The 25,955-nt window shown below is 44.3% G+C and overlaps 1 protein-coding gene across 10 annotated transcripts; it reads right to left on the bottom strand.

Annotated features, from left to right (window-relative positions):
• Positions 1 to 1,097: 1,097 nt before the first annotated feature.
• CDC27 (cell division cycle 27) lies at positions 1,098 to 25,592 on the bottom strand. 10 transcript variants are annotated; one of them, XR_010745462.1, is made up of 20 exons: positions 25,375 to 25,592; positions 20,099 to 20,174; positions 16,795 to 16,942; positions 15,678 to 15,803; positions 14,654 to 14,751; positions 13,995 to 14,149; positions 13,663 to 13,877; positions 13,070 to 13,184; positions 11,005 to 11,138; positions 10,784 to 10,883; positions 10,369 to 10,576; positions 9,243 to 9,415; positions 7,803 to 7,955; positions 6,334 to 6,542; positions 5,921 to 6,038; positions 5,564 to 5,692; positions 4,769 to 4,843; positions 3,672 to 3,852; positions 2,549 to 2,923; positions 2,362 to 2,413 (listed from the first exon to the last, which is right to left on the bottom strand). XR_010745462.1 is itself a non-coding variant. In XM_066336873.1 (19 exons), exons 1-19 carry the CDS (start codon positions 25,399 to 25,401, stop codon positions 2,331 to 2,333), a joined length of 2,520 nt encoding a protein of 839 aa, XP_066192970.1. In that variant the 5' UTR covers positions 25,402 to 25,592; the 3' UTR covers positions 1,098 to 2,330. The 10 variants fall into 10 exon arrangements, 5 of the variants coding, with proteins under 5 accessions (XP_066192970.1, XP_066192966.1, XP_066192967.1 ...); XR_010745463.1 differs by having other exon boundaries at positions 9,243 to 9,412; XR_010745464.1 differs by having other exon boundaries at positions 11,005 to 11,120.
• Positions 25,593 to 25,955: the final 363 nt, after the last annotated feature.

Below are 25,955 nucleotides of genomic sequence, written 5' to 3'. Positions count from 1 at the left end.
CTAATTCTCTTCAGTGAACACTTGATTCACCTGCCTGCCAGTGCCTCCATGCTCAGCCTCTTCCTCTCTGTCCCTCCTCAAAGATCCAAATTTTAGTCCTTCAATACTAATTTGTGTTTTTCCTTAGACTGTAATATAGCAGCATGGGCTAAATGTGACCCTGGATTCTTGGGAAAAAAAAAAAAATACCTTTAAGGTGGGATGAACATATAAAACCAGGAATGCTTTTACATATTAAATCTTCCAAATAGCACAAACATCCTCCTTTCTCCAAGGGGTTGAAGTTTTACTGTGGTTTTCAGGGAACAAAGAGAAAGGAAAAAAGCCCCGGCAATTCCTGGATCTCTGGTCCTCACATGAACACTTGTTATGGCAAAGTGAATAGCACCTGCTTCCTCCTGCTTTTTGTTTAGAAAACATGCTGGGAGCCAAAAGGAAGCCAATTAACACGGTAATTAGTGGCATTCCAGCAGTGCTGCCTGCAGACCTTACCGGGAGGTGCTGCTCAGACTCCTCCAGTGAGGGATGTGCCACACGCTGGAGCTGGAAAACCACAGCAGGAGAGACAGAGGAAGGGCAGGGGCAGGGCCTGGGAGCTCTGCCCCGGTGCAGAGCAGCTCCAGGGAAACCCGAGCCCCGAGTCCTCCCCAGGGAAGGTTCTCCAGGGACGGGGAATCGCCTCAGGACACCCTGGAGCCACAGGACTCCGTGTGGGATCCAGCCCCAGGTGATCAAAGTGCAAGGCAGAGGCACAAAGCTCATTTAAGCTCTTTTAATTCCTCAGATTTTAGAGGGTTTTTTTCACCCTGTGAGGGGAATTGAAGCCTATTTTACTGCCCATCCTTCTACTTCAAAAAACCCCACCAAACCACAGAGATCTATTTTCGCCCAGAACTTGGGGGTGATTTTTCAAAGGATAAAGGTGTCCATGTGGCTCTTGACCAGAGAGAGGCTTGGACAGAAGACGTGCCAAGTGGACAAGGACAGAATTCAAAAGAAACTGAAGTGTAAAGGAAACTAAGAGACACCTAAAAACCAATAGATTAAAAAAAATACAAAAAAAACATTAAGACTGATCACAATACGTTGCTATGAAATTCGTATCATTCCCAATTTATTAGGCATAAATTGCTCTTTAAAACTGCTTGTATCATACACTTTCTTTATCATCACTGCACAAAGGGCACCAGTTGCTGCTGCAGAATGCTACAGAGAGCAGTTTGGACTCACTAACGTGGCACAGCTTTCTCCTCTCAGAAACAGACCATGGAGGAAAGGAAAGTGTTCCTAGAATGGAAAACTGAAAGAACAGCTTAAAAAAATAAGGAAAAAGACAGAAAATTGCACATTTTTGCATCCTGCTTGGACCACATTTTACAAAACAGTTTTCAAAGTGATACCAGACCTAAGAAGATACTGATCTGAGACAATTATTTGATGCATTTGACCAAGGTTCTGATTGTATTAAGGCTTCCAATCTTCCCACTGTCACAGGATTCAGGGTTTGATGCCTCACATTACACTTGTATCTACATTTCTCTCTTGATTTTTCCCTTTATTCATTTTTATTCTTCAAAGGGGAAGAACAAGTCAAGGGCTGCATGAAAAATGAAGCAAGGTGGTGCCGACAGAAATACAAAGTAAACACTGACCTTTCCAAAACCGGGTGAATAAATTAACTCATGGTTAGAACATGAAAGCATCTGATGAAAGCTCTGATCCTGCAGTGTGATTCTCCTGCAGCTGCACTCTGGGCAGGGACAGGATGTTTCACGTGGCCTGACACACGCCCAGTCCTGGTTGCTCACTGGAGACACTGCAGCTTTAAGGTCATTGACACTCCCTGGCATTTAAGTTACACTACAATATGCAAAAGTCTTGAACAGCCTGTTTGTCAACACTGTCCTTGGAGAACTTGGAAATGAGGTTCAGCACTCTGCTTACCAAGAAAGACCCAAACTAAGACACATTTCTGGAAAAAGGACAAGACACCTCGTCATTAGTACTATCCCCACATCTACTGGCTTCCATACTGCAAACTGCAAGTCTGTCTTCCATGATATTTTTTTCCAGCAAGGGGGAGTCCAAAACCAGCATTTTCTCCTCAGTCACTGCCATAAGTGTGTAAGAGCCAACTAGTCAGACTCAGCAGCAGCTGGATATTGCACTGCCACGAACTCTGCCGAGGTCAGGTCTGAGGTGCACTCGTGGTGTCAGTGGAGAACGACGACAGTGCTGGCTCAGAGATGGAGAAGCCAGGATGCCAAGGAAGGGGAGAACACGACAGTACCAGTCACACACACTCAAGCTCAGACACTGGCTCTTGGAGGTTAAAATTCATCACTCTCCACGGCGTGGAGCTGCGTGTCGTCCGCGTCCGTCATGCTGCTCTCCTGGGACTCGTCTGTGCCCACTGCAGGGGGAACAGACCTCGGGGTCATGGGCTGACTTCCCACTGCAAAGCTTCTCCCACCGCCCAGCCCAGCCCAGCCCAAGCAGGGCACCCAAAGCATTAAAAAACAATTCCATTCCCTCCCCTCCAAATTACCTTAAATTACTTTAATTTGTCCCATGAATGAGAGGATCATTCAGCTGAGGCTGTGGAACTCTTCCACACTTTCTCTGCACAGCCAGGGAAGCTGAACTGTGATACAGGCCAACACTTAATTTGTTTATGCTTATTGGACTGATTAAGCTGTTGGGTTTTTGTCCTTTTTTTGAATTTTTTTTGTTGTTTGATTGGTCTTTGGGGTTTTTTTTCTGTACTGCTCAGGTGTTTCCCAGCAGTTCCAGTCTCTGTCTCCATCTCCTGGTCAGAACAGGCTCAGCCCAGGGAGCCAGGGCTTGAAATTACCCCAATTACAACAGCAGGAAGAGAAAAACTCTGGATACTTCCAGAAGTGCACTGCAGGGTAAAGTTCCCCTATTAAAAAGCACACAGCACCAATAAAAACCAACGTGATATACAGCTGTCACCCTTCCTGTTTTTCAGTTGAGAATCTGGAACTGCAGGACACAGAATGTGTCTATTAATAAGAATCCAAATCCTGCTATATCTCCTTCTCTGCAGGAAGAGAATTAAATTGCTTATTAGTGTTTATTTTCTATCTCCATTTCAGCCTGCAGATAGGGCAATATTTATGACTGCTCATGCTTTATGGAATTTAAGTTCATAATCAAAAGCTGAGAAGAGAAACCTAGGCTGTTCCTTTCTGTGAATTACTCCCCATAGTGTTTTATTTTCTCTTGATCCAAATCAAACTGCTTCCATGACCTTCATCAAAAGCCACCTCTTATTTTCAGCACACCAAGTACTTTGATCCAACATTCAGTTTAACTTCTGAAAAAGCATCCACAGACAACTTCAGTTGCCATTCATTTACTCTGAAGTGATCTGATGCTTTATGATGGAATACTTGCAGCCCTGGGAATGTCTTGATCTCCTGGGATACTCTTAAAGCCACCCATGATTTGTATAAATTTAGAGTTACCACGATCTCTGTCCTACTGCCTCTAAAGGAATGTCACAACCCTTCACGCTCTGCCTTCTGTGGGGAAAATGAATGAATGCTGAGTGAAGAGCCTCCAGAGTTTTCACTTGTGGGCAGAAATGTTTCACTCCCCAACCCCGGGCCTCTCCCCAGCTGAGTGGGGCAGGCTGGAGCACAGACCTGACTCGTAGGGGTAACATTCACTGATCTGCTCCTCACGGGTGATGGGCTCCTCGTCGTCGGGCAGGTAACGTTTGTCAATGGCCTCCTTGATCTGGTTGTTGGCCCCTTTGGGATCCAGGTCCATGGCCCAGGAGAAATTCATTAGGGCCAGATGTGTCTGACCCAGCTTCTTATAAACCTAGAAAGAAAACAGCAGGAAAAGGCTACATTTACATGAAGCTGCTACTTGAAGGTTTGGGCAATGAATGTTCCAAGCCTCAGTTTAGGGATAGTTTATGGAAAGTAGCAGAGGGTGGATATGAAAAATTTATTATGTGAGCCTTGAGGGGAATAACAAATATGTGTAGAAAGAACAAGTGTTTCTATTTAAAAATAATAAAAAGAATTCAACTAGCAGCTAAGAGATTCTTTATCATTAAGGGCAGATGAAGAAGTTATTAATCTGCATTTAGCATTTAAACAGTGAAAATACTTCAGTTTGTCAAGACTTGGCCACTCCCATGTCAGTTCAGAGGTCCAGCTACTCCTGCACAAATACCAGTGAACACAGTTCAGCACAAATCCTTTTACCTCTCTCCAGTTTAAACAAAATTAAGAAATCTTGCTGATAGAGAGTTCTCCAGCCCTGTGTTAGAGGGAAGTTTGTCTTGGTGCTTCCAAGTGACCAGACACCCCCCAGCATAAAGTTGCAGAAGTTATTTAAAGCTCATCAGCAGAGGAGGTGGTGGGAAGGAGGATTTCTGTCTCCAGATCACTTCTCTGGCGTTTCACACAAGAAAGGTTGGAATGTAGCTGCTTATTCAGTATTTCTGACACAATGCACGAGAATGTGATTCAATATTTTAATAGTTACACGTGCAAATAACCAGCTCTGCTGACCGAGGGGTGGACTATCATCTCCAGCTCTCTTTAACCATCTTTTCCATTTAAAAGCTGGCACGTAACACAGCTGTGAGCACTAAGCCTTATTTAAAGTTTCAAGAATTTTTACAATAGTCCTCCAAGTGGAAGCATCTTAGTGACAAGCATCACGTTTTCTTATTAAGCAGCAAAGGAAACCAAAGAATTTATGATCACAGTGAAGTTTCACCTACCTTTCCTATTAAAAAGTAAACAAGAGACTCTTTGGGAACAATCTGTTTCAGTTCTTCAAGTTCTTGTAAAGCCGACTGAAAGGTTGGAGAGAGTGTTTGAGTTAGGCATTTGAAACCAAAGACTTTTAGTGAAACTTCTTTACTTTTAAACTAGTTCTTGATGCTGGAGCTATTTACTCTGCTGTGACAGTCACCTGGCATCATTATAAAATCCAACTGGAAAATATTTAGTCTGCAGTTAGGAAAAAAAAAAATGTTTTCAGTAAAGTTTTCCCTTTCAGTGTGCACACACATTTCTGAGGCAAGTTTCAAAACAGACTTGGCTTGTCTTCTGGAGCCAAAAAACACTGGCCAGAGGAAAAAGTCACTGGATAAACACCATGGGAAGATCTTCTCCTATTCTAAACAAGGTTCAGGTCAGCAGGGGATCAGCCCAAAACTGCTTCACTTCTGACTTTTCACTCCACAACACAACCTTGGAAACAGCTGGTTCTTATTGCTGTAATTGGATATGGGGCAGTTGGCTGAGGTTTTTTAGTAATTAAATATGAACTCATTATAGTGGGTCAGACTCTAATAACAATGTAAAAAGCAACACCTGTTGGCCCCAGATTTTATTACAATCAAAACATTTAGCACACCACTGTGGTGAGGGTGGCACTTGCCAAAGCAAATGCTTCCCACGTCCCAGGCTCTTCCTGCAAGCCCTGGTGCTCCCCAGGGTGACCTGCAAACATTCAGCTCCCAATTCCCAGCTACAGGAATTTCAAGGCTGCCACGAGCATGGAGACTGACCTTGTACTTCTCATTTGCAAATAACACCGAGGCTCTATGGAATTTGCATAGTGGGTTCTTGGGGTCGATGTTGATCGCTTTGTTCAGAGTGTCCAAAGCCTTCTCGGATTTTTTCAGTGCATGCTGGACCTGGCACACAAAGAGAGAACAATTCCAAAAGGGGAAAAATAACAGCTCATCTGCTGGGCAAGGACAACCCCTTTGGACCATGTTTACTTACAATCTGCTCCTTTAGAAAAGTATTTGTCCAATTCCAGACCAAGTCTGAACAAGCTTCCTGACAGGAAGAAAAGTCCTCCTCACCTCCTCTCCACCCCAATCCCTTCTCCCCACCCAAGTAAAGTGCCAGGTACTTACTACTCCAATGTGACACAGCAGGACTGAGCTCTGAGGGTTGATATCAAGTGCTTTCTGGAAATGCATTTCTGCCAGACTGAATTTCTCCTGTTTGTAATAAATCATTCCCAACCCGTACCTGCAGCAGGGAAACAATTCTGGTAAGTAGCAGGAATGGCTTTGCTGTCTTCCAGGAGGGAGGAGTGGCAGGTAGGTGGTGGCTGTCCCATCCCTGAAGTGTCCCTGGCCAGGCTGGATGGGGCTCGGAGCAGCCTGGGGTGGTGGAAGGTGCCCATGGCAGGGGTGGGACTGGATGGGCTTTGGGGTCCCTTCCAACCCAAACCAGACTGTGACTCCATGGGATTACATCCAGGAGATGTTCCTCTAGAAGGAATCCTGCAGCCATGAGGAGCAGGGGGTAAAGCCAAACCTACCAGGCGTTGTAGTGCCGGGGGTTGACTCTGATGGCATTTCTGAAGCAGGCCAATGCTTTGTCCAGCTCTTCTGTCAGCACAAACTCGTGGCCCAGCAGGGTGTAGGCATAGGCATAGTTGGGATCCACCTGGATGGCCCTCTGGAAGAACTTGATGGCAATGTCGTGCTCCCTTTGCAGGCTGAAGCAGTTTCCTGCAGCACACCAGGCCTGGAACAGCAGCAGGGCAGGAGCAGAACCCCTTTTACAACTCTGAGTGACTGAGTTTGACCTGAACACACTTATCTATACTGCTTTAAATAATTGTAAGTAACTTACTCCTAGATTAAAAAGTAAAAACAGGAATAAATCAACAGTCAGTTCAGGTTCATTCCTGTGAGGCAAGCAGGGCAAAATGCACCTTCTAAAATAAATAAATAAGCAAACAAGCAAGCTGAAATACAGAAATGGAGAACCCATGGACACAAGTCTGTGCCAATTAGATTCTTTGATGACTAATGATTAAAGCTTTTGAAGCTGCTGAAAAGGCCAGAAATAAAATATCTTTGATATTTAAGAATAACAAAGGGGGAGATGATACTTTATTTCTTCAGCTGCCTCTAACTGACAAATCTGCAGAGGAAGAATTTCAGCAACAACCTCCTCTTTCCCTGCTGCTCAGCACCCATCAAGACTATAAATACCACAGCCTGGGGTCCCTCACTTCCCAAAATTTTTAGCATCACTGCCAAAGCACATAACTATTTTCTACTCCTTGGATTAGGATCTGCATTTCCCTCTATCCTGACTAATCTTACTACAACCACCAACTGCTCCATGGGTTTGAGTTTTCCTCTCTTAGACAAACTAACAGGACAACGTGAATTGGATTCCCTCCTCCACCAAAAATACTTCCAATATCCTCTACAGTTTTCTCAATTCTTAAGGGCACATTTATCAACTCACTATTTTATTTTTACTGTGGCACTCATTGAAAGATTTCTGGGTTTTGGCACATTGTGACTACATTACACACACCCTTCAGTTTAATGGACTTTGGTATAAAAATGTGCAACATCATGTCTGCAAATAAATTCTAGAACAAATATTTTAAGTGCCAGGGAATTAAGTACAGCAATTAAAAGGTACAGGAAAAAGATACTCCTTTATCACTGCACACTGGCAGCAGCAGGAGTGACTGACTAACCCATGATCTTCCTGGTTGAATGGTGCCAAGGCAAATTTGAATAACCATTAACAGATAAAAGGTTTTAACCTGTTGCACATAAGCTGGCATTTAAATTTCAAGGAGCCATTTCAGGCATCAGCAGTTCAACAGACAACCCTGCCACCTCCCTCTCAGGTTTTGCTATGCTCAGGTGTATTACCACAGGAGAGTTCACTGGATTGAAGTTCAAAGCTCTGTTCTGAATCACTGGTTTTACCACAGACAGTTCCCCTCCTCTGCTTCAAGCCCACAGCAATTTATACCTCTGGTGAGTTTTTATCCATGTCTGTCAAATCCTTAGAAAGAACTGAAAGGGCAACATCTTTCTGCAGGTGCCAGAGCGTGGTTGAATAGATTTCCATGCCTTCTACTCTGTAGTTTTCAATCCTTCTCACTTCTGAAAATATTCTCTCAGCCTGAGAACAGAAACAAAACTTAAAATAAAATTCCACCCACCAAGGAGGAGCATAGAGGCCAAGGTCCAAGGCCTCCTGTCCAGCCTGAGCATCCTCTTTGCTTTTTAAGTGTTCTACACAGAGCTGTGAGTCCTGGAACTTTCCTTTCAAGGGAAGGAAGTGACTGTATCCCAGGATATTCATGCCAGCAGGAATGCAGCCAGCTCTCCCTCCTGCTGACTCAGCTGCATTCCTGTTTCTACCCATGCTCCAGCAAGGCAAAACATCATCCAATGAAAAAATCAGAAATAGTGCAGCAGACTTTTATGGGCCAGTTATGACTGCTAACCATCCCAACACAGAGTGACAGGATGAGGGGTGATGGTTTGGCACTGCCACACGACAAGGTTAGATGGGACATTGGGCAGGAATTGTTCCCTGGCAGGGTGGGCAGCCCCTGGCACAGGTGCCCAGAGAGACTGTGGCTGTCCCTGGATCCCTGGAGGTGTCCCAGGCCAGGCTGGACAGGGCTGGAGCACCTGGGACAGTGGGAGGTGTCCCTGCCACGCCTGGGGTGGGAATGGATGAGCTTTGAGGTCTCTTCCAACCCAAACCACCCTGGAATTCTGTGATTAAAATCTGTACCTTCACCTTTCTAAATAATCTATGAAAGCACCAGCATGCTCCATCTCAAAACAGCCTGTGCACAGCTCAAAACCTCCCTCTCCTCTGTCTCCTGCACACATTCTGCCAAGGAGTGTTTTAAAACTTAGCAAAGGGGCACATCAGCTGTCAGGAGAGCAGTGCCAAGGAGAGGTGAACTGTGGGATTACCCTGAACTGCTCACTTCTGATTCTGGAGCAGTTTGGCATCACCTCAGCTGTGCCAAGGCTTCATTTGTGAGGCTGGAAGGGAAACTGGGTCACTGATGTGATCAGAATTGACTAGAATGGAGAGAAGTTTCTTGGTTTAGAGCTCAAATTGTTGAGTGATCAATTCTAAAACAGTGCAGTGCAAACAGCTCCATCAGCACAGCAGGAGGCAGAGACAGGACACACAAGGAGAGACCCCAACAGTTGGATACAACAGGAAATAACATTAAGAAAAAAATTTTAGGAAAGCTCAGTGATAAAGCTCGAATGAAGCAGATTGAAGATCTAAATGCATTCCAAGTGTAACTTTTATATTTATCCATTTACCACAACTGCAAACATCCCATAGATTTTACAGGAGATCTGCAGTTTTTGTGTTTTTGTGTAAAACTGCCAAACCAAAGTGAGAAGAGGAAGGCCCAGCCCCAGCTCCTACCTGCATGTATTCTGCCAGCTCAAAGTAAGCTCTCCCAATTTGGCACAGCACCCAGCCTGTGTTGTAGTGGTGGGATGGCAAATGGCTCAAAATATTGATGGCTTCTTTGCAGTTGTATGAGCACAAGGCTAAATAACCTTTCCCCATGTCCCGGAGAAGGCTCATCAAACCTTCTAGGAGAAAAACACAATAAATAAAAGTGGGGGAAACAAAAACAACTGCCCCAAAACAAACAAATGAACAAACAAACAAAAAGACAGTTGAGACTTGTTTACTTGGAAGTGCTAATCCCAAAAGCCTTTCCTTGTGCACTGCTCCTGAATTTGCCTATGAAAAGCTTCCAGGAGTTTCCAAACAAGGTTTATACACTCTTAACATTATACACTTAATTGACATGAGCATGATATTCTGAATATCAGCCTATGTAGGAGAAGCTGAAAATAATGAGTCCTTAAACTCTGGGGCTCAGGGTGAGTGGAGTTCTGCATTTCCAGCAGCTATTCAAACATTTCTCTAGGTCTGAGCAGTTTCCACAAGCCTGGTAGCCATGGATACATCCTCCTGCTGCCTGGAAACATTACTGAGCCAAAAGAGGGGAATTCAGCATTTTGCTTAGGATTTTCTGACGATCTGAATGAAGACTTGCTTTTAAACAAATGGAAAATATCAAGGGAGAGCAGAGCACATAAAGCCATGTTGAGGGGAGATGACTGGGTTATGAGTAACTTCCCTGAATTAGTTTCCAAGGATGATAATACTGTCATTAATTACATACTTTAAAATTTTGAAGTTATACTTTATAACAACGTAACATTTATAATCACAATAACATTACTTATTCTATCATCACAATTAATGCATTGCATAATACTACTTTATATATCAATACTTTAATCATTAATAAGGACCAGAGCTTGCAAGATGTATCTGCTGACAATTACCACTCTCAGTATTTCTTCACAGGTTTTTAAGTTTACAGGATGCTGAATTAAATCAGTTTTTGTCACTACACAAAGGTGAGAGCTGCACACTAAACGGAACAAGAAAGAGGCAAATACTGAAGTAACATCAAAACCCAGATATATTAGGTTTTACTGCACTACAGCCCAACAGTGTTCAAACAGACCTGCTGCTGCCTTCTGTAGCGTGAAAGCTTGGATTTGTGGTGCAACAGTGGAAATTTTCCCTTCTGAAATGATGGAAGAGTCCAGTTTGGTAATTTCCAAACTGTCATTTAAGTTTGGTTGAGTTATTCCTCCCTTATTTGTTTTACTTTTCGTTTTTCTGTTTGGAATCTTAGGCGGAAACTTCATTTTTAATTTTTTGCTATTTTCCTGCAAATAAGAAAAGAAAAGAGTTACATATAAAAGTCTTTTAAATTCAGAAATCTAAACTTGAGAGTGAATCATGTAAAGTTACGTGTAACAACAATGCCCCGCTCACTGAAGAATCTGCTCTTAAGCTGCTGTGCAGATGTGGAAATGAACAGCTGGCACAGTGGCAGGGGAGAGGAAGGCAGGGATTGGCAGGGGGTTTGGTACCTTGGTTGTAGAACTATCACTGGTAAACAGGCGAGAGCTTCGCCGAGGCAGCGCGTTGGGTGGAGCAGCAATGGTTGGGCTCAATACCTGAGGTGTTGTACTGGAAACAGAAATTTAAAAATTACACATTGGAAACCAAGCTGCTTTGCTCCACTTATAATAATAACAGCTCTTAGCTTTGTTTTAAACAAAAATGCTCCAGCACTTATGATTTTTTTTACCTTGTCTGTGGACCAGAGCTCTGTGTTTGTGCAACAAGAATTGGAGTGACTTCCCGGCTATTCCCACTCTGGGAGAAGACAGATTTTGTTCCAGCCTGGCTGATCCTGCTGACAGTCTGCACAACACAGAGTTTCTACAGGTTTGTTATTCTGTCACTCAGGAGTCCCCATCTCTGCTGCACCAAACCCACTCCACCCACCAAACACTGCACAAGGAAACACAGAATTTTAATAAAGGACAGGGTTCCCCCATTCCGAGGGGAAACCATCAAAAGTGCTTCTCCTTCTACCTGTTAATAACACCAAGTCTACAAAACCTAGGTACATTATTGGAAAATATAGAATCTCCATCTAGTGGCAAGAAACTATATGTTAAAGTGCTTGTGTAAGAACAAAAGGGAATTAAAAGACATCATATTTAAAAGCTTTTTTCCTGCAGAAAGTTGGAAAAAAAACCCCACAACAAAATGGAAAGAAAAAGATTCTTGAATTATGCTATTACAATCTCATTCAGAAGCCATTCATGAACTGCACAGCACCTCAGCCTGTTTTCAGAACAGATCCTCCTCTCCCTATTTTTAAAAAAAAACTTATAAAAATTATCTTTCTGCCCACTCCAGGGACACCAACACTCAATTCACTGATGGCTGTTTGGAAGAGACACTGGAAAGGGACAAGTGGATCAACACCAGCACAAAGCAGTGCCAGTCTGTGCATTAGCCAACCTCTGAAGCTCTGTCCTTCCCTTCCTCCCCTAGATTCTGTTACCAGAGGATGGTTTAGGGGGCCAGCAAGGAAACTTGCCCACTCAGACAGGAAGCCTTTGGATTTATCCTAATGCTTCATTCACTTATGTAAGTGTTTCCTAGGAAACCGCCTCTGTTCAGCCACAGCTCCACCAAACCTTGTCTGACACAGAACTGGAGGAGCAAAGCAGAACTGGCACAGTCATCATTTGCACTGGACAAAGCATGAACCAGAATTTAAATTGTTTATTAAAATGTATTAAATATTTGTGTCTTGGTAGTGGCACAGCCCCGTCTGGGCAGTGAAATTGTGAAATTTAGTAAAATTCACGCCTCAGTGCTGTTGTGTCACACTGGGCAAAGCAACAAGACAGCAGCAAATCTGACTTGATTTCCCAAAGCTTTTCAGCTCACAGAAGAGCTGCACCTTACTAACTTGACTTCCATTTTCAGACTTGGGGAAATTTACCCTCCTCTGTGTGCACAGTCCACTACAAGCCACTGTTTTCAAATGGTCCTGAGCAAGTTCAGGATGGGAACTGGATCAGCCAAACAAAGCACATTCCTAACTGATTGATTCAGCACAGTTCCCAAAATTCCCTTTCAGAATGGCAGAAGATTCGTCCAGAAGAGATGTGGCAACTCAAGTTCTCCTTTTTGGGGGATTCAACACTATTTCAAAATACTGCCCCCTATAAAACATCAACACCCCTCATGCAGCTTGTGGAATTACTAAAAATACAGGGAAAAATCCTCAGGTTTTTGTTTTTAGAAAGGAACAAATAGTTCTTCAACTGTCACCAACATTCCACCTCTCATTTATCACTATGGCAACTACGGCAGTTTCTTCCTGAGTAAACCAGACAATTTTTAGTTTCCCCTGCCCAAGACTTTGCTGAGTGAAACAGCACTGTTCTCTCAGCCCTTCACAGACCAGCAGCAGGACTTTTATTCCTTTGGTCTGTAAACTGCAATTCAAGAACTACCTGCAAGAGATCAGTAGCTTCAGCTCTCTTGAGGCTTCAGAAAATACATAAAATAAATAAACAAATTCCAAGTCCTCACACTCCACCCTGCAAACTGAAAAGTTTGAATCTGCTGTTGTTTGGAAGCCTCAGTGTTTGTACAGCCCTCTGTGATGGGAGGTGGGCAGAACACAGATTTTTCCCCAGCATAGTCCAGCAACTATAGGCCAGGCATCTGGGGGGGATGAAAAAAACAGCTCACATGGCTTTTTCTCTGTATTTTGGACTCTTCTCTCAAGTGCACTGCAATGTCAAGCTCTGAGAAGAGCAGCTGAGTCCCAGAATGCAAGGTACCTTCTTTGAAGGTGCTCCGGTGGATGGCACATCGATCACAGAGGAGGAGTTGGTGTAGTTCTGTAAATAGGATCCATCTCCAGGGCTCGGGGTTTCTAGTGGCAAAATTCCAAAGCTGAGAACAAACCAGAGCAGAAGGGTCAGTGTCTGAATGTTAGACCTGGGCTGATGCAGCGCTTAAAACAGAGGCCCAGAATTCCATATTCCAGATGATGGAATATGCTGAGCTGGAAGGGACCCACAGGATCATCAGGAGCTGTAGCTCAAGAAAAGCCCTTTACAGTAGCCTTTCACAATGAAGTTTATTCCAGAGCAGTAGCATATTCCTTCAGAGATTATTCAAGTGAGAACATGGCAATAAACGATTATCTCGAATCAACAATTCCTCTCCAAATAACCAACTGTTTGTTTAAAAACCAGAAGAGATGAACACTAGGAGCAAGAGCAGCTCCAGAAGTAGTTTGGGCTTCCCTTGTACAGCACTGTTTACAAACTACCCCCACGTGTGTGTCAGTGTGCTGTGCAGCCCTCCTGTCCCACAGCCCAAAGAGCAGCTCAGCCCTGGGCAGAGGTTGGCCACCCCAAGGACTTACCTTGGAGTCAGTGGGCTCAAAGCAGCAGGTCCCCCCAGTAAACTCCGTCCAGTTTTTGGTTTGTTTTGAGCCTGTTTGGACAATATGGCAGTTCCTGACCCCAGAGGGACAGAATCTGAGGAAATCACAGCTGAGTCAATGTAAGACATGGAAGAATCCGAATTCAAGGAGGAATACTTTGAATTGGAGGATTCTAGGTTGATTCTGTTCAACTCCTGAAGAATAAAAGGCAGCTCTTAGGTACTCAAGGTATAGTTTAACATTTTTCAGTTAAGCTGGAAAAACAAACTGCTTTTAGCAAATGATTTCACAATGATTTGAGCAAAACTCACAATTGTGTCCTGGGGCGTCTCCATGAGGACACTCTCAGGCTGTCTGTGGGATATGCTGTGATTAGACACCACCGTTGTGCAAGTGTTGGGCAGACAGCTGCTGAAGTTCTGTAAGGATGTTAATTTAAATGTTTGGTCAGGGTCTGGCTTTTCACCTGCAAGAGTGAAGGGAGATGTAATAGTTATTCCTGAGTCTATACACTGAATATTCAGTCTGAAGCAAGGACAGAGGACAAAGGATTTTTGAAATGTTTTAAAACATTTCATAGAATCCTAGAACATTTGAGTTGGAAGGGACCTTAAAGAACATCTCATTCCAACCCTCTGCAGTAAGGACACCCTTCACTAGACCAGGTCACTGAGCCCTTTGTACTAAAGCAGAAGTTCTTCCATTCTCCAGCTACAAAACCTTGGACAATCAGTATTTTTAATAATTATCATTTATTGTCTTTCAAGCTATTCTCAGAGAGAATTTCTAAGTGTACTAAAGGTAGGCTGTAAAAGCACACTTGGATTGTTAGATCCAAAAATGTATAAATAATGAAGACGGAAGAAAACACGACAGAAGTTTTAAACTATGGCAAAGTATTTTAAATTAATTTCTGCTCACAAAAATCTCTCCAAAGAATTATGTGACTAAAACGGTTCTGCAGACTCACCTATTTCACATAGTGATTCAAAAGGGGACCAGAGGAAAGGATTTAAACTAAGGCTCTTTTGGTAACATTCTGATCCTTTGGCAAGCCGGTCTGTCTTGCTGCAAAAAGAATGGAACAGTTCACAGGGAAACTTCAGAACAGCACTTTTGTTCAACAGAGTTTTCCAGAAGAGGAGTTGAAAAACAAAAACATGTTGAGAGGCATAGAAACATTCCTCAGTTTTTAAGCCCAAGAAATACTGAGTTCTTTTGAAGTTACTTGACATATTTAGACACAGTTGTCAAAAAAAGTTACGTAAGCACTAGAATAGCTTGAGAATGTTCATTTTTAGGAAGATGCAGTTCTTTGCAACAGCTTGTTTCTTTTTTGCTAACAGTAACCTGATTGCCAGCCTTCCAGCCATGTTAAGTATCTATGGATAATATTTCTGTAAAGAAATTAGGGGCTAAACTGAACAATTAAGTATTTGGCTACAAAGAATTTCGAAAATAATTGAGAATAGATACAGTAGAGAAGAATCCAAGAGCCCAACTACCCCTATTCAATCAATCATTCACATTTACTGAAACCTTTCTTGCATCTTGGCAAAATCAAAACACTTAAATGTGTCAAGTTATTCTGCCTGGCACCCTCAGAACTTTGATTTGAAGGTTAGAGCTAGACATGTATAACACAGATAGTAAAAATCTAAATGGCAGCACTGAGAAACAAGCTGAGAGTTTTTTCTTAGGGAAGAACCAGAGCAAATGCAAAGGGAAATAAAAAACTCAGACTCTTGGATTGCATTCTTATCCACCCAGGAAAGAGGAATTTGTGCTCTCAGTCTTTGAGTGAAAACTAGAACATTTTTGCATTCCCAAATCAGACTGATTCCACAACTATCCACCCGAATTTATCATGCTCCAAAATGGTGCCACCCAGAGAGAGGTGTCCTGTAGTGACTAAGGATATGTTTGACTAAACCTGGGCTTGGTCAAGTAAAAACCTTCCAATTTTATAGGGCAAAATGAAACAGCAACTTTACCAGTAGACATGTCCCAGTAAGGAGAGTGTAAAGCAAGCAGAGTCACCAAACTCCATAACAATGTCATCGTGGCTTTTCTGTTTATTCAACACTCCACCAGACAAGATCTGCTCTCCTTCTGCAAGCCTTTTTAAAAAACAAGAGGTTTAAAGGGGTTACAAGGCTCACAGTACTGGCAGTCCAGTGTTTTCACCCTGCTGCAAACAAAAACAGAAACCCACTGTCAGTGCTCACAGGTTTTAAACCACAAACCAGTTTCTGCAAATGAACATTAAGTAACTGATGGATTCCTCTACAACAGGGAGGTTCAGGACTCTGCAGTCAAACAGCTCTACTGGGAGGGAAAAAACCCAAAAGCAGAGGCACAAAATACAGCATGACTTTTCCAAAAGTGACCAATCCTAGGATGAAGGACAAGAAAATCTTCAAGACACTTGATCTTTGAAGATGCTTTATCTAAGCTAAAACAGTGCTAAATTTGGCTTTGTTTCCCAGAGAAATACAATCTGCAAGGCCTCTCATGCAACAAGTTAAGAGCCAGTGTCTGGATATGGCTGAGGTTTTGGATTTCAATGCCTTTCTTGCAAGAAGGGCTCAAAATGAGAACAAAGGCTCAATTTGCACTTCCTCCACCTGCAGGAGCAGCACCACTCACATGGAATGGGTCACTGGCTGTCAGGCTTCAAAATTGCTTTATACAACTGCTGGGGTGGGAGGCATATTTCAGGTATCTGAGCCCAAACACCTGAACAAACAAACAAACCACCTTTTCCTGCCACCACTTGAAATTTTACTTGTAGGTATATGCTTCTATCAGACTATCTCCACAAGAAAATAAGGCAGAGCTGTAAAAATGAGCTCATAAGAGGTCTGTTTTCTCTCTACACAGCTTGGCAATTCCTGTCTAAGTTACTCAACAACTTCTAGAGGCTTTTGCAACATGGGTTAATGCTCATTAGATCCATATCTGAAAGCAAAATAAATTGACCTTATAATCTTTTGTGCTGAAGGACCAATGAATTTCTAGTTTATACAAGATGACATCTTTCAAAGAGAAATCCAAGCAAAAAAATAAATCCATTCGTAACCCTGGACAGGACATGAAGGATTCACTTACTTGCTGAGGTCCACACAACATTTTGCAAGCAGGTATTTACACTGAGGGGTGGTACAGCTGTGTCCCTTTAGGAGCCTGTAAGCTTTGTAGGCCTTTCCTGAGCGGTAGTAACACGTTGCCAGTAAAAACAGTGCTTCTTCTGAGTGTACTGGAAAACAAAATCACCAGTTAGATGTTAATCATTTCAGTACAAAGAATTTGGGGGCAGGGACTAAAAGTATGGACAAGATGGAAGAAAATGGGTATTTGTATTAGAAATTCATTCCTGAACTGAATGAAGTCTTCTTTATCTACTGGTGATCACCAAACTTCCTGTGCCATTTCCTTGGATACTCAGATCTGCTCTTAACATCCAGCTCTAAGGGAACTTTGATCCTTCTGGCTGCCTACCCACCCTGAATAAGTGATGAGGCAGCCTCCAGTTAGAACAGCAGCAAGCCAAGGCCAGAGCTACTGTAATAACCCGTTGGCCACACCAAGTCTGACTTGGCTCAGTGTCACCACACCTGCCACCAACACTGCACTACTCTCAGGAGTGCAGAAACACTGGCACAACAATGGCTGCAGCAACTTTCAGAAGGAAGATCTATTCTAGCACAAGTAGCCAGTTTTAATCCAAATTTCAAGTGGTCTTCTTCCATTTGCAATTTTATTTCTGTTCTTGTTCTAAAGCACTCAATGACCTTCACATCTCTCAGTGGAGAAGATTTTCTGATTTGAATGACTATTAAAGTTAGTCAGTTACCAACACTGAGTCCTGTCCTTTTTGCTGTCTGCTCTCACTATTTCATTGGGAACATGTCTTAACAGCACCACTCAGATGCTTTGGCTGCTCTATGTTGGGAACTAGCAGTAGGGACAAGTTCTCCTACAAGCTGGGACAGTGGAAGGTGTCCCTGCCCATGGCTGGTGGTGGGACTGGATGGGCTTTGAGGCCCTTCCATCCCAAACCACTCTGGGATTCTGTAAGTCCATAAATCCTTTGCCTCAGCTGAGATCTCACAGGTTTCTAAACTCAGGATTAAGTAGTCAAGCATTAGAAACTCATCTCTATTTAAACAAGAGGGATCAGGGCAGAAACATTTCCTTACGGCAGAGACTGGAACTATTTAGATTTGATGGGTTTTTTTCCATTTTCCTCCACTGCAGTGAATTATGTACCACACTGAGGATGTTCTACTCAGAGAGCTTGACCTGGCATCCAGGTCTGAGACTGAGGTCAGACCATGTGTGACTGCACCACCAAGGACAGAATTAATCCCTGAAGTAACTTCAATCCTTTCTGTAAAGTCACAGATTTTGTACATCCATGGTGGCTTAACCCACTCTCTGTACTTCCCCAAATGTTACACTGAAATTACCCTCACACAGTAATATTTTAAATCAAAAGCTGTGTATGAGCAACCTGAAACTCCAAACAATTAACAAAGCCACATTACCTTTATACTTTTCAGAAGACATTTTCCTGCAAATGGAATCCAGCATTAAATAAACAATTTTGATGTTTGTTCAGCCACCTACAGGGAAGTCTTTAGAAATATCGATACGAGCACCATACAAAAACCTCTTTGGGAATCTGCCAAAATCCTTTGCTTCACTGAAAACTGATTATTTTAAGTTTTTGTCATCACCTAGACAGTGACAATGGAAACAGAAGACCCAAACAGAGGACATTTTATTAGCCTGATCCTAAAAACACCAGAAAGCCTTCTTGAAAATTCAAGTTAAATCAATTTTTAGCCACTATTTTAACAGACTTTGAGAGTTCTGGGAAACGACCAAGCCACAGACATCCCATCACAGACAGTAATTGCAGGTACACTTAAAAGAAGTTCTTCTCAGGGTAAAATCACTGCTGCCAACATGGAGCCACTGTATTCAAGTTCTGCAGCTTCCACTCTGCAGTGTAACCACTTATTTTAACCAGGAGCCAGATGTTTTGTTAGCAGTTAATTGCTTGCACCAAGTGTCAGCATTCATGCTGCTTTCTCTCAGCACTGCTGGCCACTGAAAAAGGCTGTTTGAAGTATTCTTGCAGAGAATTATTCTGTAAAGATGTGTCACTATCAAGTCAGGTATTTTTCTCCTGGCTGCTGCAAAAAGTGGATTCTCTTTGTTCCTAAATCCTTGGCAATTACCTTCAACCTACCATTTCCCTGCACCTCACAGTGTGCTGTGCTCAGGGGAGCTCTGTCATCCCTAAAATACTATTTTCTTCATTAACACCTGGATTATCAGGTTCCATTCTACACGACAGTTCTCATTTCAGCACCAGATCAAACACTCCAGATTCTATTTGTAACCCTGACAGAAGGAAAAAGAAGTCTTTATTTCTCAAAACTTAGGTTTGTGCTTCCATTGTTAAGAAGTGCATTTTGGGCATGGCAGGTAAAATATTTAATTACAAAACAGAGCATGAAATAATTTATACAGTTTGATTCAAACCATAAGCTCAGGTTGTTTAGCATGAGAAATTATATGATGCTTGTATTTTAGCTAAAGGATTGGAGTGTTTTTCGTGTCAGTGGTTAGGGAACAATGCCTTTCAAAATAGAGAAGGAAAGCTGACCACCAGTATCAAGGAGAAAGAAGTACAGAAGAGCAAAAAGCTTATCTGAAGTCAGGGAGAAAAGGTTAAAGAAATAAAAGATACTAGAACACACCAAAAACACTGTTTGAAGGACCCAGAGAAAGTACAGATTTGTGTTACTGCTGCCTGCTCACTACCCAAGACACCCCAGCCCTGAGAGCTTCACAGTGAAGTAACAATTAGCAGGGATTCAGCAGGAGATACCTGTTCCATATGTTCTGATTCTCACTGTCTCAATATCACAGTGCTTTTCTCTCACCATCACAAGACTCTCTTTGAGCCAATCAACAAATCTGAGCAGCATTATTAGCAAAGACAGCTTTCAATGTCAAGCCAATTTGTAGAATTTGTGAGCTGCATCTATCCTCAAGTGCCCTTGGAAGACATGCAGTGCTTGAGGGTTATTTAAAAAAACCCCAACATTCTCCCATTTGATACCATGAAACAGATCACTGTAAACACTGCACTTAAACACACAAATCTGAGTTTAATTTTAAGGAGATTTTACTGTAAAATAACATTGCTGCTGTTGCATGATTTGATTTTCTAACCTAATTGCAAGGCATTCCTCTGCTTTCCCCAAGCAGAAAGCTAAACTTCATTATCACAACAGGAAGAAAATGAAGCAGGAGCACAGGCTCACAAATCCCAAATTAAAATTAGGAAAAAAAACAAAAAAAAAAAGCATCAGCTTTATAATTGCCAAGTACCCACCTTCTGCATATAACCTTTCTGCGAGGAACACGGCATCGCGGTACGCGTAGTGGTTCAGTGCTTGCCAGATAGCAGCCTGAAAGGCAACAAAACCATCTCCAGTTAGTGGGCACCTTGAAAATGCAAAAAAAATCATTACCTCTAACTGTCAAATGGCAAAGTTCAGCTTGGTTTTACGGAGCCATAAGAAGAAAGGGGAGGATAAAGACGCCAGCCAAGTTGTATTTGTTTCAGCGATTAGTAAGGAGGTTTAAAAGCCCCACCAAACTCTGCACTGAAGCCATGAATCAACCTTGGAGCTTTTCTCCAATCATTCAAACCCCTCAGAAATTACTGAGTTTTAGCCTGGTGCACAGCCTAGCAGGAATTACTGCAAACAACCACCAAACACCACTTCCAGTAAAGACAAAACCAAAATCCAACCCCGACTGGTCAGAGTATCCCATTAAAGCATCTCCCCAAACCAAAACCCAACGGGCCCAGAAACCTCACAGTGTTCAAGATGGTCAAGATGAGACTTGTGTTGATTAAACATCTTAGTATAAAGCATCTTCCCTGAAGAGGCATCAGTGTTCCCTTTAAGGGCCCAGGTGCACAGGATCCACTGCTTTTTGTGCAGCATTTTGTTGGGGCTTCAGCCACCTCCTTGTCACCAGCTGTGAAGCAGCACCCAAGAACAAGTGCAAGGCAAATGAAATGGACAACTTGTACTCTACAGCCACAGATGAACACAGCCTACTTCTGATTTTGCTCACACACTCATCACACTTGGACAAATCCTGCTCCCTGGTACTGTTTTCTTTTTCATGAGCACCAAGTCTGGGTTTGTGACAACCAGCATTTGTGCAGACCAGAAGGATGACACAGCTCCAGTGGAACAAACATGCACACAGGTGTACCACCTGCACACCAGCAAAGCAGGTGTCATTGACCTGCCCTGCTGTCCCCAGCAGCTGACATACAAAACCTGTGCAAGGCTGGGATAAGAGAGTTTCACACAAACTGCTTGGCCAACTTTCTTCAGATCACATTAAAAGTTGCCTGTTAGCTGTAAAAGAAGGCTGGGATTTGAAAAATCATTTAAAATCTGTTCAGCCTTCCCTCCCCACCTACTCCAAGGGTGCTGTGCATGCCCATCAGGGTTTGTGCTCCGAGGTGGGCAGGGCTGGGATCAGGACAGCAGCTCCTCCCCATCTGGGCTCTCTGCTCCAGTTTCAAAGCCCTTTTCCATCAGCAGCAAAGAGACATTTTGCAGTAGCTTTGCTATTCCTGATCCCAAATGAGATCTGAACTTATGAATTCAAGGCACTGTGATCTAGAATTTTCAAATGATGATCAGCAACCAAAGACAAATAGAATTTGCTTCTAAAACCTGTGAGACACTGCAAACCAAAAAGAAATCTTCCACAGCAATACCACCCTACAGTGCTATTCCCAGTGGCAAAGGCAAGTGCCAATTTCATAAAAAAAAATAATCCAAACATCACAGAGTTACATGTACCATATGCTACTTCTTCCAACACAAACTTGACAAACACAGGGTGTGAAAACTGTGCAAGTTCTCTTCACGGGAAGCCCACACAGCCGTCATGAACAGCACACACCAGGGCTCCCAAGTACTACAGGGAATATTATACACAAATCTCTACAGAGAGTCTGCTTTCTCCTATCAGTAGATCCCAAGAATACATTCAAGAAGCCAACAGGTGCCTTTAAGCTTGTGTGAAAGTATTTGGATGTATCTGAAGGTGACTTCTCTTAGTTTGATCATTACAGTACAAATACTATTGTTTCTCTCTGGTTGTATTTCATATTTCAGATAAGTGAGCCTCAGAGCCTCCTGAAATGATTCCTCCCTGCTGCCTTGAAAGGCCCCCAGGCTGAAGGTGGTTCCATGCCCTGCAGACAGAGCAGGACAAACAGGGAGATAGAAGGTCAGGGTTACAATCTTTTAAGCTGTCCTGGAGCCAGAGCAGACCAAAGTCTCCCATTTCTCTTGCTCCCAAAAGCAACTCTTCCTTCACCAAGTCACAAGTGATGTTTAGATGAATCCAGCCAAGTTGTGGCAGGTTAAAAATCCTGTCTTTGCAGGTCTGGAACTCAGCCAGCTTACAAAACAAAGGTGTGGGGGTGGGAGTGGGAAAATCAGGGTCATCTGACTGCTCAAACAACAGCAAGCTGCCAGGAACAATCCTGCCAAAGGCTAGGAGGGGACACGAGGGATTTGGAGCTATGTCACAGCCACTTCGTAGGAGTTACACTACACACTGGCTCAAATAACAATCGTTGTGGAGTAGAGTCTCAGTGAAAGCAAGAAATGGGCTGGTAGAATCCCCATTCTGTAGCAATTAACATTTTGCAGCACAAGATGTGCGTCCTGCCCTGAGTGACCCGTGCTGGAGCCTGGACCCTCACACACAATCTCCCAAAAGAGCAGGAAGAGGAAAGGCAGGCAGCAGGGAACCAGCCATACCTATGCAGCAACAATTTCCCACGAGAACAGATGTCTAAACCATGACTGTGCCTCAAAAAAAGAGGATTTCTTGCCCACCATTTAGGACAGGAACATTAACCTCAATATAGCATAGTAATTTGGCTTGTTCTAGAAGCAGCACAATGCATGTACACAGCAGCACTGGTACACAATTGCTAAACCACACCAGAAGAGTGTTCTCAGCTCTGTTCTCAGGGCTGTGTCACAGGAAGGAGAAAAGTTGGAAGTGTTTCCACATTTTATTCAAGTGTGCTTGCAGAGAGGATGAACCTCCGGGTCCTAATCACTCTTTTGAAAAATAATTAATTTGAAATGCAAAACGAACAGGGAATTCCAAAACTACCATACAGAGCCCTGCAGCGAGGCATCTTCAGAGAGGAGAGCAGGAAAATAAAATCTGATTCGGACAGGTCCATCTTCTACCAGAAAATCCTGTGTATTGTCCAAGTGTCACTTCACATCTAAGCCAAAGGACTCCTAAGAGATGTTCCCTTCTGACAGTTACACAGCCTCGGAAATTACTTTCCAAGCTGTTCAGGCTACACTGCCATGCTGGGCAGACTCTGCCATGATTTCAGTCTTCAGGGTGAGCAGGGAGAAGGAGAGCTCTGGGATGAGCTGTGCTGCATTCCCCAGTGACACAAACTCTGCCCACTGGACAAGCACACGTTGATCCTGCAGTTTACAGCCAAGTTCAAGCACCATTCCAGTGAGTCACAGCAGATGATCACCTTGAACAGCTAAATTCCAAGCAAAGCACTCATTTTCTCTCCAAGATGTTTTTCAGCAGTATTTGGAAGGTGTCCAGCCTGTTTCTCAGCACATGGGACACAGTTTTATGCTGGAGCTGAAGGGTTTTAAATCGACCGTATCAGGAAGTACAGCACAGGGCTGTAAACTCTGGCACTTTGTTCCACTTTAAAGAATTTCAAAAGTTAGCAAAAACCTAACCAGTGGCCAGGATGCCTTCTGGGACATGAATTTCATGTAATTAAGGCACAATACTTATAAGGCTACATACAAACACAGATTCTGCTATTTATCTGCCTCTCTGTAACAAATCAGTCACATCACAGCTGTGAGGATGTAAGGACGATGTTTTTTTCCTGGAATGCTGAGCCCTGTAGACATCTGAAAGGCTGGGAGAGAACAGACAGGAAAAATCTTTGTAATGACAAAAATGAGAACTAGTGCCCCAACCATTTCATTTAAGAAAATTATAAAAGCAGAGCTAAGTACACGGACTTCAGCTAAACTGGGAATTCAGAAATGCAATGGACCTCACCCAGTCACAAAAAATTCCTAAACTTACCAGCACTCCTGTAAGCAAGGAACAGCAGTAAAACTGACAGCAGCAGAACTACTGCTAAAGGAATGACTTGTCATCTAAAAGCAGAAACTAAATAGATACAGTCAATCTAAATAATTATATTCAACATAGCAAAGCCTCATCAAAACATCTAAGCTGGGAAGAGGTTAATAATGGAGAACAGCATCAGAGGGGTCTTTACCTTGCTGAAAGACCACAACAAGACCCCAGGTTTCTGCCAGGGGCTCTCAGAAGAGCAGATATTTCCACTTGGCCAGCCCATTTAGGACAGCACCGGAAACATTCTGTATTGTTTCCTGTCAGCTTCACTCATTCACACTGCAGTGCATCCTTGCTTCCTTTTCCATTGTAATCCCGTGTTTTCCTAGAACATCCAACTGATGCAGAACAACCAGCCCAGCTCCACAGCCAACACCAGGGGTGCAGGATGGCCTCTGCAGGAGGGACCAGCTGGCCAAAAGCATTTCCAGCAGTGCACTGACCCTTGCTCCCAGAGGGGATGAGGGGCATCAAGGACACAACACCTGGGCTACAAAAATGCCCCCCCTGCCACCATCTTCCACACACAGGGTCAAGTCACCAGGACGGTTTTCCACAGGAGCCTTTCTTCTCCTTCCACCTTTTCATTAGAAAGAAGAGCCAAAAGAATTCTCACTATGTCCATTACAGACCACAATCGTGTTCTAACAAGGCACTGCTGCCAGGAACCTCTTGCTGTAACTAGGAAAAAAAGCCCAAAACATCCTGTTAAAATGCTAAAAATATGTTTTTAAAAAGAATGGGAACATGAATAAGGCAACTGATTAATGAAATTATGAATAGTTAGAGGACGAGCATACAGGAACTAAGGAAAGAAAAAGCAGCTCTTAATTCTGTGAATCACGACTTTTGGATGGGAAAGCTGAGCACACAAGAACAGGAAGCCCATCAGAGTAACTGCAGTGAGACTGAAACACGAGAGAAAAACGAAATTCACATTATTTTCTCTCCTAGGTCTCCCATCAATCGGAAGGAACCAACTCCTCGGGAAGAAGGAGCGTCCTTCACTCGCACGACACGGAGGGACCCGAGCACGCTGCGAGCATTTAAACACGACACGGCAGCAAACGCAGAAAGGTGAGCGAAGTATCAACAGGTCTCCCGGGGGATCGGCGGGGGCCCTTTCCCGGGGGCCGAGGCGGCTGAGGCGCTGCGCGGAGCCCGACGCCTCCCTCAGGGGCCCGGGGGGCAGAGGGGCGAGCGCGGCCGGCCCGGGATGGCCACGGCAGGCTGCAGGGGAAGCCCGGCGGGCTCCGGCGGGAGGGAGGGAGGGCGGAGGGGCCGGAGGTCCTGCGGGCCCACCGGCCTGAGGCGCCGCCGGCAGCGGCCCGGAGTCCCGGCCCCGGAGCGGGCGGGGCGGCCTAACCCGGGCCGGGCCGGGCTTTGGGGCCTGAGCCGCCCGGGGGTCGGTACCTGGACGGGTTCCTGCAGCACCGTCATCCTGCTCTCCCCGGCCTCCGCCTCCTGGTCGCCGAGCCCGAGCGGGGTGGCCCCGGTCCCGGCCCGGCTCAGAGCGAGTCACGGCGGGGCCCGGCCCGGCCACGGCTCATTTGAACCCGCACCGACCGTTACCGGAGCGAGCGAGGCCGGCGGGCGCCGAGTCCGCCCGAACCGGCGGCGGAAATACCCGAACCGTCCGCCGGAAATACCCGAAGGCGCAGGCGGAAAGAGCCGAGCGTCGACGGAAAACAGCTGGGAAAGCCGCGCTCGGCAGGCGGGAGGAGACTGCTCGGCGCCGGAGATAGCCGAGCTGCGGCGGATGTGGCCGAACTGGAGCGGAGATTGCCGAGCTGCAACGGGGCCGCCCGAGCTAGGGCGGAGATGGCCGAGCAGAGACGGAGATGGACGAGCGTGAGGGGGCCGGTGAGGAGGCAGGGCCTGTGGCTCGTCCCTCAGAGCGCCTTTGCGCCCGTGGAATGTAACTTGCGCTTTGTCCCGCAGACCCCTAACCTGGGGATCCCCAGCTCTGTCGGGACCCCCCGTGTCTCTCGGGG

Source organism: Sylvia atricapilla, chromosome 27, assembly GCF_009819655.1.
Source record: "Sylvia atricapilla isolate bSylAtr1 chromosome 27, bSylAtr1.pri, whole genome shotgun sequence".
Classification (NCBI taxonomy): Eukaryota; Metazoa; Chordata; class Aves; order Passeriformes; family Sylviidae; genus Sylvia; species Sylvia atricapilla.
The sequence above is the reverse complement of the archived record's forward strand: the minus strand, read 5'-3'. Positions and strand labels throughout refer to the sequence as shown.

What these genes read in the sequence shown, in the direction of transcription:
- CDC27 (XM_066336869.1), bottom strand. Translation starts at nt 25,401, where the DNA reads ATGACGGTGCTGCAGGAACCCGTCCAG. An exon ending in TGAATCACTATGTGAAATAG is followed by an intron (nt 14,150 to 14,653) that starts GTGAGTCTGCAG and finishes TCACTCTTGCAG; the next exon opens with GTGAAAAGCCAGACCCTGAC. An exon ending in AGCTCTGGTCCACAGACAAG is followed by an intron (nt 10,884 to 11,004) that starts GTAAAAAAAATC and finishes TTCTGTTTCCAG; the next exon opens with TACAACACCTCAGGTATTGA.